Here is a 19,794-nt window from a genome sequence, read left to right as displayed (position 1 = left end):
CAAGTCAGCTTAAGTTTGAGATGCTAAATGAATTCAAAAAGGAAACATTCTACTTTTTTATTAGACTAAAACAGTCAGTCTCTCTGAAAATGGACAGTATACATTCCTTGCCCTGTGACAGTTCTGAAATACATAATTATTTTAATACTATTAACACCCTTATTTTACAAGTTTGTAGTTTTTTTTAAAAAAAAAAACAAAACATGGCTAGTGATAGAAAAATAAAAAAATAAAAAAACATATCCTGCGTGTATTTCTGTTTCATTAGTGCCATATGCTAATGCCAATCACTCTTACAGTGAAGAGTATTAAAGTATTTGTGAACCCTAGGAATTTTTGCCAACTTCGTGCTCTCCAGGTCTAATGTTCAATTCAATAAAACGTTTTAAAAAGTCTGATCCATCGAGTAGACTTTTCAGTTCTGTATTTTCAATCTTGGAACAGTTCAGATTCCTACTGCCACATGAGGTTTTCAGATGTTGTCAGAGTGAAAGGGGTTTTGCAATGTATTTTTAAATCGGATTTTAGTTTTATTTGCATTACCTCAGAGATGCAAGGATAACGTTTTCAGAGGAGCCAGTATCACTTAATTTCAGACTTGCTGTTGCCATTTCCGAAGAGACAGCCTTTTGATTAATTCTGACTTCTTCAGCTATTTTAAACAGTCAGTTTGCTATTACTTGTTAACTGTCTTGCATCCCTCCAGAGTTACCTGTTGACTTCTGCTCTCCTGTCACATTTTTGCTGATGTTACAGCCAATCTGCATGCACTTTTCTCTCTGGTTAGAGTCACACCACATTATTGCACAGTTCTCCAAGGTTCTGTGATGCCTCTCTCTTGACAAGCTGTCTTGTGCTTATTGCATTTTTTGTTCTCATGGGCTGTTAAGTTAGTTGGAAGGAGAGACATCGTTGGTTATCCTTAGTTTTAATTGAAGGAGTTGTTATTGTTTCCATTTCAGTCACTGGTGTTATTTTAATAAACTTTATGTAGTGCTTGGATACTTTTCTGTTGATACTAACCAGCAGACAATAGTTGCCTTCATCTTGAATTGCTTCTCCTGCTGAAGCCAGCATAACAGTGTCTGGAATTGTCATTCAACGATGTCAGTCACTTACTCCACCAAAAAGGAACTTTTTGTTTACATCTGTTTACAGCTCTCTCTTATTTCCTATAGACAAGCAAGTAGTGTTAAAGGACAGTGCTTCAGAGTGCTTCTTTGCTCTTAATTGTAGCATCCTTGTGAAAGCTGCAGATAAAAGGTGAGGGAAAGCTGTCTACTATCCCTGTTACCGTGTGATGTTTCATTAAATCTAAGCACGCAAAATTGGAACAAGTGTAATGCTATACAGAGATTTTCTTTCTGCTGCATTCAACAAGGAAAACAAACATTCAGTTTTAAAATGGTGGGTCCTTTTTTTCAGAATGCTGTTGAGGCTGAGGGCCATAGCCATCAGCAAGTTTCTGTGCCATGAGTGTAGTCGGTCTTCCAGGAACTAAATTTTATCTTCCATTTTAATTGTTTGATATTCTGTGGTCTTGTAATGTTCTTCACAGCCAATATTCATCTTCGTTATCTTAATAGTATCTGGAAAATTGGTCTTCATATTATTTACCTGCTTTTCTGGATCATTTATGAGTAAGTAAAACGGTATGGATCATAGAACAAATTCCAGCAGAACTCCACTTCTGAAATTCTTCTACTATGAAAACTACTTATTTATTTATTCCCTTTGTTTCATGTCCCTGAAAATATTTCTGTGCCAGGGAACCGTCTCTTACTCTATATCTGCTTAGCTTCCTTAACCCCTGTGTTGAGGCTGCCTTGTTAAAAATATTTTGGAAATTTCATAAATTTATATCCATGGATCAGAACTCGCCCATCTGTGTTCTTGTTGACCCTTTAGAAGAATATCAGAGTAAGGTTTCTGTTTATAAAAGGGAAAACATTCCAGTTTAAGACCCACACATTGACATTTAAGGAAAAAAAAAATGCAATACCTTCTGTGGTGCTAGTTGAAAAGCTGTGTTTTTTTCCACAGCTCTCAAAAATCAGTTGTTTGGGTCCAAAATCTGAGCAAGGCCTAATTTGAATTCATGTTCTCTCTGCTACTGGGATTCAAACACTTGGATCTAAGAACTCTCTTGGCAGAGAGTACACGGGCAAAATAATTTGAACAGAAATTAGTCTGATACTTTTTTTTAACATGTCTCCTGGATATTTATAACATGTTTTTTCTCTATTCTTTGTATATTTGGAAATTTCCTTTTTTTTTTCTACATATTTGTAGTAAGTATTAAGCAAATGTCAAGACAAAGTTGATAAAAATAACACCAACAATATGAAATGGGAAACTGTACAGTCATGGTCTTTTTTGCATAGGAGCAATAATAACATCTAGGCTATAAAAAAAAAAAAAACAACAAACAACATGTGAGTTTTATCGAGGCTGAATAATATCATAAAATGTGAGTGAACTCCCAGAAACACCAATATTTTTCCAAGCACAGACTGGACCAACAGAACTCAGATGTTAATGTTGTTATTGCCAGTGACTGGGGCAGGTTCACACAGTTTTTCACCAGCCTCTAGCGGCCAGGTCTAAATAAAGGCTTAGTGAGCATGGGAAACTTCAATGAATCAAGATAATGTTAAGTATGAAACTTCATCATCTTGATTTGTGTTGTATAGCTAAAACGTAATAAAGTCTAAAATACATCAGGTGAATAATGGCCTTTATGCCTTTGGATTTAAAAATCACTATCTTGGAAATGATGGAGTTACACATATTCAGATTATTTATTAGTGATTTTTCTAGGGATTTCAGCAGAGTGGCTGTAATATTTTAGCTTGTCCTTTGAGGGTGAAGATGGAGCTTTTTTTTTTTTTTTGGAGCTTTTTTTTTTTTTTGACTGAACTGGATTTGGGCAGTGGATAAAAGTAGTGGCTGTAACAAGTTGTATAGAAAAGCTCTTTGCCAGGTAGTTATAAGTGCATATTGTCTGTCATCTTCTGCTAAACTTTTATTTAATGTATTTTTCTTCAGGTCTAGTTTCTGATAACCACATCGTGTGTCTTAAATCTGGCATGGTAGCAGCTGATGCAAGATCCGAGCAGAATTCGCCTTAATGTTGTCCTGCCATTTTACTCCCAGTGCTACTTGCCCTTGTAAGCAAGCGCTCAGGCAGGTGTTGCAGCTGTAGTGTACCTTCCTTTCTGGTGCTAACACAGTCACAGAAGAGTTTTGAAATTGACCATGATGTGATGTAACAATTCTATCCAGTGCTTTCAGGAAAGGATATTTACTGTTTCTTTGCAACTCAGAAGTCTCTGTTTTTGCATAGGAACAACGTTTCAGGTCTGCCTTTTGAGAAAACAGGTAGGTGTGTAGTCCTTATTATTCAAATTCCCACGTCTATCTGGGTGTGGCTTTTTTTTTTTTTTCCTCTCCCATAAAGCTGGGTAGTGAATCTCAGCCGTGTAAGAGCTGCCTGGTGTGAGCTCTGCATATTGCAGATTTGAAGCTAATCTGGCTCCCTGCTTCCTGTGGTGCCACTGGATGCTAAATGTATGCAGAAGAAGGGTTAGCAATTCACACCTCTGTGGGGTTAGAGGTGGAAGGAAGAGTCTGGAGGGGTGTCCTCACTAACCCTTCCACAAAGCTTCTGGCTGCATGTCCCAGCACTCCTGGCAGCCTTAAAAGCGTCATGGAGGAGGCCCATGTTCACACTGATGTAGGATTGTTTTTTAATCAATTATAACAACTGGGGACTCAGATCTAATAACTAATTTAGAAAACTCTGTAGAAATTTCTACAGTTTTGCACAAGACTCATTGCTGTCACTGCATCTGAAGAAATTTGTAGCAGCTGAGTTAGCTGGGGTAAGAGGCTGCCCTAAAGTGTGTTCTTCTCTTCTTGTCAGTCCTTTCTTGTCTTCTGACCAGTTGTTTTCAAGGCTTCAGTGCGTGATGTAGGAACAGTGACAACAGGCTGATGGGCAGGTTTTTCCTCTGAAGAAAGCAAGCTGTGCTCTTGGGTTTGTTTTCTGTGTTTCTGCAGAGAGCTGAAAGAGACACCAGCTGCATCGCTAGGCAGGCGTCTGAGGCAGCCACAGCACATCATGGCCAGGCTGACACATGTGGATGAGGCAGGGTCTTATTCCAGGACAGGGTGCAGTTGGTGTCAGTGGCTGGTTGTTTTCATACTTTGCCTTGTTGGTATTTGGTTCTAAAATCAAGAAACAAAATCCTAAAGGTTGTCTCAGTGCTTGTTTGGACATATATTCTAGGTTTTAAAGTACCTCCAGGTTTTATAGAAAGCAAGACACTTCAATGGTAGTGATTCAGGAAGGGCAACAAAGCTCACAGATAGCAAGCAAACCATAGAAAAGGTGTAGAGGAAGAGAGTTATCAAAGGTAGGGTGCAGAAAATTGGTTTTAGAATGGGGAAATCCATTTAAAGTGTTCAAATTGTGGAACTGACAGAAACCCAAGTGAAGTATTTCATACTTGCATGGCTTATTCTTTGGTAATAATTGGTGATGTTTTGTTTTTAGCTTTATACCAGTACTAGATTTCATGGATCTTTAATGGTATGGCTCTTTAGGTGCATGAACATCACCTTGCTTTGCCTGAGCAGGAGTCTTCCCATTGTGATAGCTCTTGTTACGCTCCCTGTTGAAATACCTGAAGCAAATTTGCAAGAGTTGGGCTCTCGTAATTCCTTACTAATTAGCAGTGTTGCATATTTTGATCTGCTTTCCCAAAGCAGAGAGACTTAAAGTTGTATGTAATGGTGATTATGGAGAGAATGAGCAACGGAGCTCATTTTGGAGAGGAGCTGCCTGAAAGTACAGTTATAAACTAAGGCTCAGATGGAATAGGTGTGTGTTCTGAAAGAGAATATTGCCTGAGGGATAGAGATACAAGTTTTCTCTTGTTTTGTAGAGGTCTGCCCAATACAGGTAAGGAGCCACCACTCCTCTATACCATGACTTGTTGCCTTAGGCAAGGGGCACTGAAGAGGTGTGCTGCTTTAGAGTAAAGTGACTGCAAGGGTGTCTGCAAGAGAATCTGAAAAACGAAGTCACTGTCAGCCAGGGGCGGTAATCACAAGTACCGAAAGGCAGTGACTTTTGATTACCTTGAAGAAACACAGGTCTTTTTCAGGATAGGTGAGAAGAGAATCTGTGCTGTGACAGCTTTCCATCGCTCTTCAGATGCTGCAACAGAGGCAAAGCTGTCAGAAAAAAGTGGTTGCAGAAGGACAGGGGGACAGCTGTGGGAAAAATAGATGCTTAAAATGTGTGTTATCTCAAGTGTCCCATGACAAGGAATAATCCTCAGTTTTCAAAATACTGTTCCTAATTGCTCTTAGGTGTGTTGAGTGGTTATTCCTCAGTTTATCAGAAGCTTATCAGTTCAGCAAAAGACCACTGCCTTTTATAACTATTATTATCACTTCGTGGTATTTGTTGGTGGCAGGTTTCAATGAAATATAACTTCTGTTCTAGAAAAGTAAGGAAGTTGGGTCTGTTTTAAGGTTTGAAATTACCATCTTGCAATATGACTGTATTTTTTTCTCACATCTATGAAAAAGAAAACTTCAGAACTTCTATTTACTTATTTATGCATTTATTTAGTGAAATGTTTTTCTCTGAATAATTCATTCGAAAGCCTTGAAGTGACTTAGTAAATGACTTAACATATTCCGTCTCAGTGAAGTGAGTCAGTTTCTTAAACAACCTGCAGAATTGATTGATAAGGGTTTCTAGTCAAATGCTTCAGAAAATTTAATCTTTTCTTTAGAAATGTTTTTGATGAAGTGATGTAGGATGAAGCCTCCTAGTATTTCAGGGAGGCAGAAGTATTCAGTATAAGTTGCTATGCTATTACTATGTTACTAATTCATTGTCATAGTGCCAGGGAGCTTTTTATAGTTTACTAGGCTGCCAAAAAAATAATTTCCATCAAAGTGAAAGCTAAAAAATAGTGGAATCACATGGTTATTTTAAACCATAGGCTTACAGTGACAAACTAGGTGTACTTCTGACATTTAAAACAAACAAACAACAACAACAAAAAAACACAACAACAACTCTGAAATCAGAATGCCTGGTCAAGAACCACCTGCTCAGATTATCAGACATGCAGCTTTTTTTATTCTTTATTTTTTTCTTCCTCCCTTCCTGTTCAGTTACCCCTCTGTTAATTCCAAGCTGATTTGCATCCCATTCACTGCCCCCTCCTCCCCAGCTTCATTCCCACCTTGCTGGCAATGCTAAATGTGGCTTGTGCGTGCTTCCTGAAGGCTTCCTGCTCCCTCCCAGCACTCCAGGAACATCTGCTAGTAATGCATCAGTAAAACTGGAGACACGCAAGTGTTGTCAAAAAGAAAAACTAGTAGAAGAAGGTGTTGTCATGGAACGCGCCATTACAGCGATCCTGTTGCTTGTAGCTACAGTTTGGAATATCACCTTTGAAATTCATGTTGTCTTTCTAATCTACTTCTCTTCCATCTCTAGCTCTACCAATCCTACAATGTACTTTCTGTAGCGTTAGGTATGTCTATTGAGATACAAAATCCTACCACCTCCTCGCTTAACAGCGATTTTAGAGTGGAGGCTGAGTTTGTGGCTGAAGAAGGTTGGTTTCGATCTGCAGCAACCTAGATGCAGCCAGATTATGTGATAGTTCCTATAACCAAATCCGCTACTGAGGCATGAAGACTAGTTTGGGGTTAGTGTGTTGCTTGTAACCTGGCTGACCGAGCAAATCCACTTACAGGCTTTGCTTTGCAAAGTGACCTCCAGTAACCTGGGAGGTGCCGATTTCTGCAGCTTTGCCAGCCTGGCACTGGGGAGAAATTAAAGCCTAAAGGGGAAGATATGAAACCTAAGACCCGTTTTATTACTGAGGAGATGGGTGGAGGGCACGATTTCTATCCTGGTGTGCCTTCCCCTTTCGCAGTCCTTGCTATTGATTGTTTTGTTTCTCCTTTCAGTGTTTGACTACAGCTACAGAGATTACATCCTGTCCTGGTATGGGCCACTCAGCAGAGATGAAGGGCAGCTGTACCAGCTGCTATCTGAAGACTTCTGGGAGATTGCCAAGCAGCTGCGACAGAGGCTGAGTCACATTGATGTAGTTAAAGTCGTCTGCAATGATGTAGTGAAAGCTTTACTCACACACTTCCGTGACCTTAAAGGAGCCAATGCCAGGTAAAACCAGAGCTGGGTTTCATTGGAATTTTCTGCTCATCTCTTTGCTTTTAGGTGTGTGATACCAAAGCAATGAAGAATGTAATGTTTTTGTAGGCAACTGATAAAACAGTTCATGTTTATTAACAGTTTTAGAGAGCTAGCAGGCTTCAAGGCACCTATAAGACCTGTGGAAGGGAATGTTTGTCCTTCTTTTTTAATGGTTGAGATTCACTGCTATTTCCATTTCATCTTTGAATTCTTTGCTCGCAGTAGGAGGCGGGCTGTCTGAGCAGCTCCTGCAAGTAGTGCAAACCTGCAAGGGAAAGGAGAGGCACTGTCAGAGCAGTCAACAAATGAGAATGTAGTTATTTGCACCTTTCCCAAAATAGCACGAGGGTTAATTCCATTCAGTTTTCCGTTTCTGCTAGCCCCAGGAGGGAAAGCTTCATGATTTCTGTAAGCGGTCTGTCCTGCAGTAACTAGATTTTTTTTCCTAGTGAAAAATTGTTGGCTGGATTTTCTTTCTCTTTTTAGGTTACCTTGTTAATTCCGTGAATTTCCTCTTTGCCCATTTAAAAAGGTCAGCTGTCTCCTAAATACTGTCACACCCAAATTGTAATTGCATGTGGGAGCTCTCACACCTACGCAGTTCACTGATCCAAATGAGTGGCTCATGGAATTGTGCATGGAATTTGAGTTTATATCTGCACTTACCTGCAGTTATCCCAACAGAAATGTGCTCTGGTTGTTTGGTTTTATACTGTGCATTTTATACTATGACATTGTTTTGCATACAGTTAGATTCACATATTTTTAACACTCCGGAGAAAAAAGATCAACTGGTTTTGGTCAGCAACCAGTCTCTGCGGTGCCATTTACACGTCCTTCTGTTCTGGAGCAGAAGACAAGGTCAATGTATTTGTGGTAGCTGCCAGCTTTGTGTAGTCTAATCTGCAGGAAATAAAGCAATGGAAACTAAAGAATGGTTGCCTTCAAGAAAAGAAGTTAGTATGTAGGCACATTACAGTAACATTGTGTTATCACATTATTGTCCCAATAACAATGCATTACCTGAATTCCAGATACTATTTTGTTTTAGATCTAGTATATGGTAGAAATCTTGTGGTCCAGTAAAGCTCTTGATGGTGCTCTCTGATTTTAAGCATGGTGCTTGCACTTGACCTTTGTCATGGTAAAATACTTGCTTTGGGGAAAGGTATGATTAGAAAATATAAAGGATGAGGACGGTTGGTTTGTTTGTTGGTTTGAAGTGTGAATGCTCACCTGTTTGGAGCTGGGGACACAGAATGCACAATTGCAGAATTACTAGATACTGTTAATGCTTATTCTTGATGAGATTCTTTGTCTGCTGAGAATAATGACTACCTCCACTAGATCTAGCTGGATTGTTATTTCCACTACACAGAGCTAAAATAAAGAAAATCTCCTGGGTATTTTCCAATTAACTTTTTCTCTTTGGAAGGGTAAATGCACCTTAGTCATTGCTGGATAAGTCAGACTGCATTAACATGGTAATGAGAATTAAATAGTATGATAATGGGTCAAAAAAATGCCCCACAGCCATAACTTCAGATTTTGTCTAGGTTGAAATTGGACTCATTGTTTTTCTCGTTGTGCAAGGTTGAGAATTCACAAGGAGGAAAATCTGGTTTTAAGGTGCCTAACAGCAGACCAGCAGTCCTACCAGCTGCACGATGCAAAGTCTGAAATCCTAGCACATCCTCGTGCTGCTCATCCAAGCTTGTTCAAAAAGCTCAAGAAGCTTTATAGGAGTTGTCCAGCTGAAATGCTGCCCCATGGCCTGTGGTGAAGTCAGTGGAAATGTGGCCATGTGCTTGCACCCGGTACAGATTGAATTGGTACTTCCAGGTGATCTGAGCATGTGCTTCATAAACCTGAAAGCGTGCCTGGGACTCTGATACAGTTTTCTTTTTTGCCTTCAAGAGAATGTGGTACTCAGAATAACTTGAGTTTGGTACTAAATTAATCGTTTGCTGTGCTAGAACCTGCTGGCAGCCTAAATCATGGGCTGAGAACTACCAAGTGTGTCGCTTTTGGCTTGGAAACTGCAAGCTAGAGTCTCTTGGAAAACCTGTGGTTATATTATTATGACAGCTCAAACAGAAAATTCTCCTTTCTGAGGTAGGGAGCGTGAGAGATGTCATTAGCCTCGCTTATCTTCTCATTTCTGTCAACGTTTTAAAAACAGCAGCAGATGTAAATTGGAATTCCTGTTTCCCTCTCAGTGTCTGTAATAATGAATCTGGTTAGTTTGGGATGATGAATATAGTGGCACAGAGACCGTAATTAGAGCTGGCTATCTGTCCTGTTGTAGTGCCTGACAGAACACTGTCTTTTTTCCTCTGCCAGGTTTATAATGCAGCGTGGCAGCAAAGGGCATTTTGCCTGTTCTCGGGTGGCTTGCAGAGTTTTAAATACCTGTTCCAGCCCTGGAGAGGGTGCTGCCTAAAGCACTTTGTTTTCCACCTATATGACAACAGACGACCACAAAGTAAGGGAAAGAAACACTCTGTCCCCAGGAGGACAGAGGTGTCGGTTTCTTCGTTGTGAAGCTCGCCTGTTTTGTCACTTGGTTCACTTCAGCCGTAGAAATCCCTTCTCTGCTTTTTCTGACTGACTGAGGCCTGTGATATCTGGCAGATCAGGATGTCTGCTGGGATGAAATAGGCTGCAACCCTTCAGAATAAGAGGCTACTGTCCTCACCTTGCTCCTGCTTTCCCTCTGGCTTATCTCAGCCATTGCAAGGCTCCATTTGATAACAAATAGCCCAAAGTAAATGGCAAGCAGAGGCTAACTGATAAGGAAAAACGTGTGCTTGAATGAGGGAGAGGAGAGCATGAGGAGAAGAGGCTGCTCCATGCTGGCTGGTGGGAGGCAGGGGATCAGGAGGGAGAAGCCTGGCAGCGTTAGGTCTGTTTCCCTTTTCTTTTATTCTGTCCCTTCGCTTTGTTTAAAGGAAACTCTTTCCTGCTAGACACAAAGTGAAATAAGGGCAGAGATGCTCCTCTGGCTGTGGGCAAGACTGCCTGGGATGACACAGAACCATGAAAACAGAAGACAAGATAGCTTCAGCTTTTTCATCCTGTGTGCATCATTGAGGGTTATCATGAGGTCCAGTTGGAGCTGCAAAGGATCCCATCAATATTCAGTTACAAAATTTGTGGCAATTCAACATTTTCTAGATAGGAAACCATTTGATTCCTGACATAAGCTCAGTGTAGAAATGAAAATTGATAACTTTCCCATGTCCATTGTTAAGTAGTTTCTGACTTGAGATAGGAAAGGAAAAAATCAGCCTGGGTTTGCTGGGAGAAATGATGGTTCTTTGCTGTGCTGAATCAGGAGTGAGGTTATAACAGGATTAGCCTAGTCCATCCTGCAGGATATGGTCCTGTTGTTGCAGAGAGGGTTGTATTTGGTGATTCTTGCTTTATAGCAGCTTTTGGCCTTCTGTTCCTTAATGTCTTGTGCAAGTTTATTTCCTTGGCTACTTCATGTAAAGCATAAATTGAATATATGCGAGTATTTAGTGCTGGACTGTGAGCTGTGTAGGGTGGCGTATAATGCTGCAGGTTTCTGCACTGGTAGGTGGTGCAGCGTTGTCTGTGGTGCCAGTATCCTTTCCGTGGGGCTAGAATTACCTGATCCTGGCAACATATTCTTGCTCTGGTAACTTGAAATGTTTGTGGAGAGCAAGAGGCAGCAGGTCCTATTGGTGAGCCACTCATTCAGTAGCTTAGGGACCTAGCAAAGAAAACAACCAACAAATAGTGTCTGTGAATCTGTCCATGTGGAAGGAAGGGGAAGTTCCCTCACACCTGTTGTGGGCTAAGAATTACCCCCCTCAGATACTGCCACAGGGCTCTTAACGTTTGCTAAATAACACCCTGGGCTGGTGGTCTCTAAACTGCAGCGTAGCCAAATGAGATCTGCCTGCACTAGATTTGTAGGCAAATGAAATGCAGGAGCTGTTAACGCTGGCCTGTTGTTGAACCCACTGACAAGCAGTGCTTTTTGAGCAGAGCTCAGTGGGAGGCGGTCACAGTGACACTGATTTTCCTACGTCACTTGGCTGGGCGTGTTGTTTATTCGTCTTTAACCTACGGCTGGGGCACCTTGATCCCAAAGGCAGAGGATTTCTGCAGATCTGGGTGTGTAGTGTGGCAGGCTGCTCCTGGCAAGCTGGCTGTGCCGTGCCACCTGAGGGGTGCTCAGCAGTGTGTTTGTGCTCGTGCCTGGAGTCACAGCTGAAGTCGTGACTTGGCAAAGGGGATTCCTTGGGAGCTGCAGCCTACTTCTGCTGCACATTCAGAACCATATTGGAGGGCTCTGAGCTCTTGGGAAGGATGAGAGGGAAAATTGCTGTTTGAGTGGTCAGTATTGACAAGTAATTTTGAGGTTTTAAGTTCACGTTGTGCCCATCTTGCCAATGTTCCTGTCATCTGCTCTGTCTCTTCTCCTCACCCTGTTGGTAATGTAACTTTATTGGGCCACGTAAATGCCTTGGCATGTATAGGATATAAATTGTTGTATCCTTGTGCTTGTTGCATTGACTACATACAGTATGAGTTGGTATTTAGTAAGAGGGAAAAATGGTGCTGCCACAACAAAAATCAAGAGCAGGTGGGTGCAAAGGCAATTCAAGCACTGGAGGTATAACTTGGTTAATCCTGTACATGCATCTAAATTGTCATGGTGCATCCAAGCTACTAAACACCTCCCCCAGTCCTAGTTTCTCTTTTATAATTCCATTTTCCACCCACAAAGTAGGAATACCAAGAACTGCTTATCACAGCCTCCGAAAATGAGTGTCGAGAGGATGAGTATGAACGCATAGAGGCTGGTTGCAATGAGGGCAGCAATTTTTTGAGGTGCTGAGAACAAAACAGTCAGAAAAAGCCGGGCCCTGGGCACACTGTTCAGGTTATCTCCTGGGTAGCTCCAGGTCTAAAGCTCGCCATTGCCTTCAAGCTCCAGTGTGGGAAGTTCGGATTTCCTGTTTACAGCTGAGTATCACCAAGGCACCACAACAAGCATGATGACCTCCTGCTGCTGGTACGGTCAGACCACAGTTTGCAAGGCTTCTGTGTGATCTCTGGGCCCGTCACCAACATTACATGTCAAGTGCTCTCCTGTGGAGGAAGGTAGCTGTGACACATACAAGTGCTATGATTATGGAGTCAGTAAATGCTAGAAGAAGGGTTTTATACAACTTACTGATCCCAATAAAAATGGCTGTGGAAATTAGCAGTTTTGGCTTTGACGGATTTTTGCTGTGCTTTTTGGGTTTGGTGTGGTTTGGTTTTGGAGGATTTTTTTTTTTTTTAGCTGGTATTTTTTTCAGGTGTGTTAATGGTGCTGGCTTGTGAAGGTTTGAATTGATTCCTTTTATTTCTGAGGAAGTTCAAGCAGATCAAGCAACTGGAATTGTGCTGTGGTGTCAAGGTTAGAGATCTGAGGGTGACAGAGGTGGAGAGGTGCAGGCTACGTGTGCTTCTGGTAGTTCTCTGAATCCTTTTATGAACGTGAGTGGTGAGTGTTGATGTACTGATGAGAGTCAGAGCCAGTTGCACGTACACTTCAGCTCACAATTGCACTGATTGAGACTTAAATGTAACAGCAAGGCTCTCTCTTGAAAGCCCAATTAAAGCAATAGCAAGGCCAAAGGGAACATTTTGTGATTTTCTTAATATATATATATATATATATATATATATATATATATATATATATATATATATATATTTTTTTATGAGAAAGGACCCTTACATAATTTCCTGTAGATTTGTCGCTAATGTTTTAGGGACTTTTTGTCCTGGATGCTATTTATTTATTTGCTTGATTGCTTGCTTCCTGTTTCCAAAGCAGACAGATTTATCTTGCTTGTCATTAAGTTCTTGGTCATGCCCGTCTTTGAATCCAGTGGACTTCTTGAGGAGTTTCTTGTCCGTGGAGCAGTAGTACTGCCAACTTCAAATCTACTGAGTCCATGAGTTGCATGGGCATTGTAAATGCCATGCTGCCATTGGGGTTGGTTTTTAATTTTTTAATCTCTTTGACGAATAATTTTTAAGCTCTTCCATGCAGTCATATTGTGACTATGTAAAAATAAAGATGCTGCTTTGCATCATGAGCTTGTGACCCAACCACAAATCCCAGAGGTCTCTGAATGCTCCAACTGTGATCTGTTTTTATTGTTCAGTTACCAGATGGTTCTGACTAAAAACATGGGTATCTAGAGTAGACCCTAGAATTTTTTCTAGGGAGAGAAATTTCCATGAGATCCCTGTGTTGGTAAAATTGCAAGCATGGAAAGGAAATTAGGACAGATTTCTGTAACGTTGGTCATGTCGTAACTGCTCGTCTTCAGGAGTACCTGCTTTTCTGCTTCCTTTTTTGAAGTGCTGGATAAACTTAGAGGTTTGCAATAGCACGGGGCAAGGTCTTGGTGCTGAGGGCATTCAGACGGGAACACATTTGATAACTGCATGAAGCAATTGCAGAGCAGGGGAGAGTTGCTCCCTGTGTCAGTTTGGGACCAAAGGAGTGCTCTGCATGGAACAGACCCCATACAAAGGAGTTCATTTTGGCAGGGCCTGCCTATGGCCCTGTATTCACAAGTAGTTTCTTGATCTTCCACTGGTTTGGGGGCTGCCGAAGGAAATACATTTGCTTTCTGAAACTGTGAAATAGCCTTGGATAGTGTTTAAAAAAAAAAAATAAATTAGGAGCATGCTTGAAAAGTTGGTAAAAATGAAAATCACTGGCAAGAAATTTGTGAGGTTAACGTTGGCTTTGTAGCTCACAGGGGAGTGAAGAGGGGTGATCTGTAGGCATGCTGTGCAAAGCCTGAGTTCTGTCTGGTTTAAAATCACTGAAGTCCCCTGTATCTCAGTGCTCCAAAATAAATCCCCATGACTCCAGTCTCAATCGTTCAGGAGGACACGAGTGCAGTTGCCATGTGGCTTTCTTTTTCTATTGCCTAAAGCAGATGAAATAGGCCTGGTTTACAAACCTGGTATCACGCTGCTTCTGAAACTGTTTGCTCCAGTGCCTCATTTGTATTAGTTCACTGCCCGCAGTTGTGCTCGGAATTTGTGGATAATTGGCTGGGCTTTCAAAGCTCTCTCCGTAAATAGCTGTGCTCGTTTTTGGTTGCGGGTTTTCTGCGATTGCCAAGAATCTCCTTGTTTGGTAAGTCCAAGCACGCAGCCCTAATAATGCATGTTCAAAACTGGACAGGATGAGAAATAATACCTATATTTCTGCTTGAGTTATTTAATAGCGCTTGACAACTTCATTGGCGCTGGAGAGATGTAGGGCACTGCTTTGTGTTAGCTTCTGCTGTTCCTGTCGGTTACTGCAGAAACAAACACTACCTTCCTGTGCTTTTGGTAATGATAGAGCTGAAGATGCAGATTTTATGCCAAGCATTAAGAGCGTGTGGTCAGGGTGTCCTAGCTGCTGCTCCAGGACAGACGGCAGCAGTGCCACTACTATTTGCTTCCATGGTTGCTCACCGCCCTGGTACCTTGTAGGTAGGTGTGAGGGGGGGAGCCCAAGTGCTGAGGGATGCTGCTTGCTGGGCAGACACTGTTTTCCCTACAAGCACAGCTTGTTTTCCCTCCAAGCTGAACAAAGTATATATGGAAGCAAATAGAAGTATAATACTTTTTGTATAAATAAAAAGGATCATCTAAGCCTGACTGTCTGTTTTACCACTGGTGTTTTAGTTTATTTTGTAGCTGTTTTGTCATCCCCCCCAAACTTTCCCTCACGCTTTGTCTTCCAGTCCCCTTCATTTCTTTTGCCCCAACAGCAACATAAAGATTTATTGCTGCAACTGTTTGCCACGGATAATGCCAGGCTTGTTTAGAATTGAGTTCCGTGAAGACTGTTCCTCTATTCTTTTATCAAAAATCACAGCATGGTATGGGTTGGAAGGGACATCCCACCCCCCTGCCATGGGCAGGGACATCTCCCACCACACCAGGCTGCCCAAAGCCCCATCCAGCCTGGCCTTGAGCACCTATGGGGATGAGGCACCCACAGCTCCTCTGGGCAACCTGTGCCAGGGCCTCACTGCCCTCTGAGTGAAGAATTTCCTCCTGAAATCTAATCTAACTCTCCCCTCTTTCAGTTTAAAGCCATTCCCCCTTGTCTTGTCACTACAGCCCCTGACCAAGAGTCCCTCCCCATCGTTCCTGTATCCCTCTTTAGGCCACCATAAGGTGTCCCTGGAGCTTTCTCTTCTCCAGGCTGAACTCCCTCAGGTGAGGTGCTCCAGCCCCCAATCATCCTCGTGTCCCTCCTCTGGACCCACTCCAACAGGTCCGTGTCCTTGTGTTGGGTGCCCAGTCCCTCTGGCTGGCATCCTTTAAAAATCTGATGGGATTCTGTTCATCCCCTTTTGCTTTTTAGATGATATTTTAATTACAGTTTGGCTAGGAAAACAACTGAAAGAGCCCCTCTTCCAGAGATTTAAGTCCTGTTAGGTGACGGAGATAACTGCGGGGAAAAAAAAGGGAACTATTACAGCTGCAGTGTGTGCAACTCCCCTTCCCCCCATATTCCCTTAGGCAGGAATGCATTAAACAAATTAGAAGGACAAGAACCAAATATTTGCTGTTCTGCTTGTTTATTCTGTTCAATTTTCTGTTTTTGTTCTGTTGGCTGTACCAGAAGAGTGCTGGCGTAGGTCCAGCTCAGACAAGCTGTATGTATTGCTTGTGGACTGGGAATAAATGTGTACAACAGGGAGGCAGAGTCTGAGGAAGCCCTTCTCCCGCATGCCTGACAGCACAGGTGCAGTCGGTGCCCCAGAGTGCCTGCAGCCCCAACCAGACCGTCATTCCTCAGGAGATCTGTGCTGTGTGTGGATGGGTTTAGAGAGATGCTGAAGTAAATCTTGATCTAATAACTGGGCACGGTGTCCCACAAATCAGGTAAAGCTGTCCAGAAAGGAAAGTCTGTGTGTGTTTCTAGGCCAAAAAAAAAAAAAAGCAGTCACCATTTTCTTTCAGTTCTGACTCCATCATTGCTGTTACTAGCCAGGAATGGGTTGCTGAAAGTCAGTCTGCTGCCAGCCAGCTGATGCTCTGTGTACGAAACCTGTACAAAACCTGTTCTCTGGCATTCAGCTTGAGCTTCTGGCGGAGTTTCGAAGTGGCCGACTCTGGGTGGACTGGCCAGTCCAGAAGGTGAAGCCTCCTCTTCCCAGTAAGAGGTGGCTGTACGTAAATGGCCCAGACTTTCTGTCTGCCTGTCTGCCTGAGACGTCTGATTTTGGATAATGAATGTCTTTAGGGAGAGCATGTGAGGTGGGGTGTTTGATGTGGTGGAGAGAAGGCTGGAGGATGTATCTGGAGGATGTGAGAGGAATGGAAATGCACTGAGGAAGATAGCCAGGTATTCAGCTGCTGGAGGGAAAAGATCCTACCAGAACAAGACAAACAGCTTCTGGAGCTAAATCAGCCCTACCACCTGTGCTGGGTAATGATGAAAACTACACATCATCTTCATACGCTGCTCCTCAGAAGAGCAAACAAAGTATGTACATCCAAACTGCTCCCAGGGCCTTGTTTTTGAAATTTGTCTTTCTTGTAGCAATTGAAGCTCTCTCCATTATCCACCTTTGAAAATAAAACATTTGATTTGGGATTCAATAAAAGGCTTCAGTGAAATCAAAACCAAATGTCATTTTAGCATTTGTGTTCTCCTGAAAATGAGTTTAAAAACTGATGTTGGTCATCTTGAAACAAATGGCTTGCATTATTGGAGCAGAATTACAACTGTTATAATAATACTGATATTCTGCCAACATACTTGCTCTCTCCTTTGCCAACTACCAAAAAACCACTGTGCAGTGCTGCCTCTCTCCACTGGCCATGTAGTGGTGTCTAACTGGAAATTTCTCCTTTGAGTCTATGCAATTTCTGGTCATTTTTCCACACACAGGGGCAATCGGCTCTGAGGAGCTCTGTGGGTAACAGTCAGGACAGCCACCTGTGGCAGTGGGAAGGAAGCAGACATCACAGATGATGGGAAGAGGTGCTGGGGTGAGACACGAAAGGCCTGAGCCTAATAATACCTCAGGGCCTTCTGCTGAAGACCAGTCCTGGCTGGCTTTGGGAACTGCCCTGGCCCCTCTCAGGTAACAGCGTGTCTGTCACCCTGTACCCCCGGCATGGTCACCTTGCTGCTAAACCACAAGGCTGGGGTTGCACTATGTCAGGCATGTGGCCGTGAAGGAACTGCTAGGGCACCAGCTCTGCATTTAGAACCCTTCTTGATTAAAAGAAAGGTACCGAGTGACCTCCAGTAAGGAGTTCCCGTGGCACATCCAGGCCGCCATGCTCTGAGAAGTCCAGAAAACCACTGGCAGCTGGGAGGAGATGGACTGGTCAGTACTGGCTCAAAATTAGGGAAGGTTTGCTCCCTGTTTCTTCCAGAGCTGCCATCAGAAGGGCTGTCTGTGGGGAGCCTGCCAGCAGCACGCTGTGCTCTCATGCTTCGTGCTGCAGCCGTGGCCTGGCCGCCCCCGGCTGTTAGCCCTGGAAGGCTTCGTGCCGTCTTCCCAAAACGCACCTACCGTGATGTGCTGCTGTGTGTGTGTTTATTTGCCCCTCCAGTGGCAGAAAGAGGAGTGTATCAGTATGATACGTTACAATACTGTAGCACACTATACTGACTCCAGGCCTGATGTACTTTCCATACGTTAGGAACCTGCTTCTCTCACCACGTACAACGTGAAAGCAACAAGGAATTTTGGTTTTCCTCCATCCATTTAGTATCCAGTATCCAGCTGGCTTGTTGGTGAGCGAGTGCATGCTCATGGATGCCTTCCCCAGCAGGCTCAGGGTTCTGGCTGAGAGTTATCTCCAGCCCCTTCTTCAAGCTGAGAAGGTCAGGATCTGCCTCCACTGAAGGCTGGCAAGATGGACCCTGACTCTGAGGCACTCAAGACAATGGAGGAAAACTGATTCTGGTCCCAGGCTTGTTCCCTGCTTATTATTATTATTATTAAATCCACGGTGGTTATTAGTATAAAAGCTGCATATTCCAGCCTCAAGCTGCTGATCAAAGGACTCAACTTAAGACAAGCTCTCCCATCCTTTCTCTGAACGGCTCTGTAATCTCTGCGTGCCTCAGGTGCTCGGGTTCAAACAAATGGGAAATCTATGATTTGGTGGAGAGGTGACTGCTAAAATTGGGAGGTACAGGTTTAGTCCCATCTCAGTGAGCAGTGCCTAAAATCCCTGTAAGGGCCTATTACCCCTCTCAGGTGGGCGTGCTGCCCGCAAGGGTATTGCCCCAAAAGTGGGGCTGCACACACCCCTGCAGCTTCCTGCTTTCCATTTACACACTGTATACGCTCCACTGACACTGTTAATGATGTGCTCAGTTCCCATTTGCAGACCTACTGAGGTGACTTGTTTGGCTGTGTCTTTGCTCTTTGGGAGTCACTTCTTCCTTTGTTTGCCAACCTGATAGCACAGTCTCTCTGTGGTGTTTTTTTGTTTTGCTTTTTTTAGTTAATCCTCTTACTTAGTTTCTCACTTACACTGTGGATGGATGTTAATACCAAGTCTGTTACTATCAAGGCATCTTGCACAGAGCAATTTGATGCAGTCTGCAGGTAGCAGGTTGAAAATTGATGTTTTAGGAAATCCAAGTCAAACATGTAAAATAAATCAAATAAAAAGTATTTACTTTTTGCCAGTAACAAAGGAAAGATCGTACCTTCGTTATCTAGCAGCCAGACCTGTTTCTCAAACTGGAAGTGATCCCAAATACTCTGTTCGAGTCTATAATTAGTTTGCTGTACAAGAAAGTATTACTTTTTGAGTTCGTCCTGTCAATTTTTTTTGAGAAACTAAACAAGATTTCATTGTAAGATCAATGAGGGAACAAATTATTTTTATTTTTTAATTCAGAGAAACTCTTATTTCTCTCCAACTGTTGGGCTTTTTCTATTTGATACAGTTTTAAAATACTGTATTTCTATTTTGGTGGGTGAAAACACTGACAGGACAAATTAATTTGGAAATGTGTCTGAATATATTTTTTTTTAAAGCAGAATTTGAAAAAATGCACATGGATTAAAGTGTTTCTTTACTGATTTTTTTTTTTAACCTGATGATGGATTTTGCATGTTTTGGATGTTTTCAGAAATAGTGGCTAGTCATAACACAAGTACTATGTAAGCTCTCTCTCTCTCTCTCTCTCTCCCTCTCTCTCTTTTCTATTTTTTATTTTCCCTTTCTTAGGCAGGAAGATCCACCGAGACCTTTCTTGCTGCATCCGTGCTTGAGGAGCTCTGATGAAGAAGTAAGATTCCTGCAAAAATGTTCTCAAATTCTGGTGTATTGTCTCCTGCCCTCAAAGGATATCCAGTCTGTCAGCTTGCGCATAGTCCTTGCAGAAATCCTTGCAACAAAAGGTAGAGCAAAGATCAGAGATGATTAACCATTTGCACCTGTACAGTATTAGTAATTACAGACATCTTTCTGTATGTCTTGATACTATGTTTATAAATCCTGAAACT

The 19,794-nt window shown here is 42.4% G+C and overlaps 1 protein-coding gene across 1 annotated transcript in view; it reads left to right on the top strand.

Annotated features, from left to right (window-relative positions):
* The window catches only part of SNX25 (sorting nexin 25), a 79,982-nt gene that overhangs the window by 11,191 nt on the left and 48,997 nt on the right, over positions 1-19,794 (top strand). The window contains exons 3-4 of the mRNA XM_082759515.1: positions 7,006-7,222; positions 19,517-19,689. Coding sequence (XP_082615641.1) covers positions 7,006-7,222; positions 19,517-19,689 — 390 coding nt within the window. The remainder of the gene's footprint in view (positions 1-7,005; positions 7,223-19,516; positions 19,690-19,794) is intronic.

This window comes from Aythya marila (assembly GCF_965140915.1).
Source record: "Aythya marila genome assembly, chromosome: 4".
Classification (NCBI taxonomy): domain Eukaryota; kingdom Metazoa; phylum Chordata; class Aves; order Anseriformes; family Anatidae; genus Aythya; species Aythya marila.
This window is presented reverse-complemented; position numbering and strand designations above follow the sequence as displayed.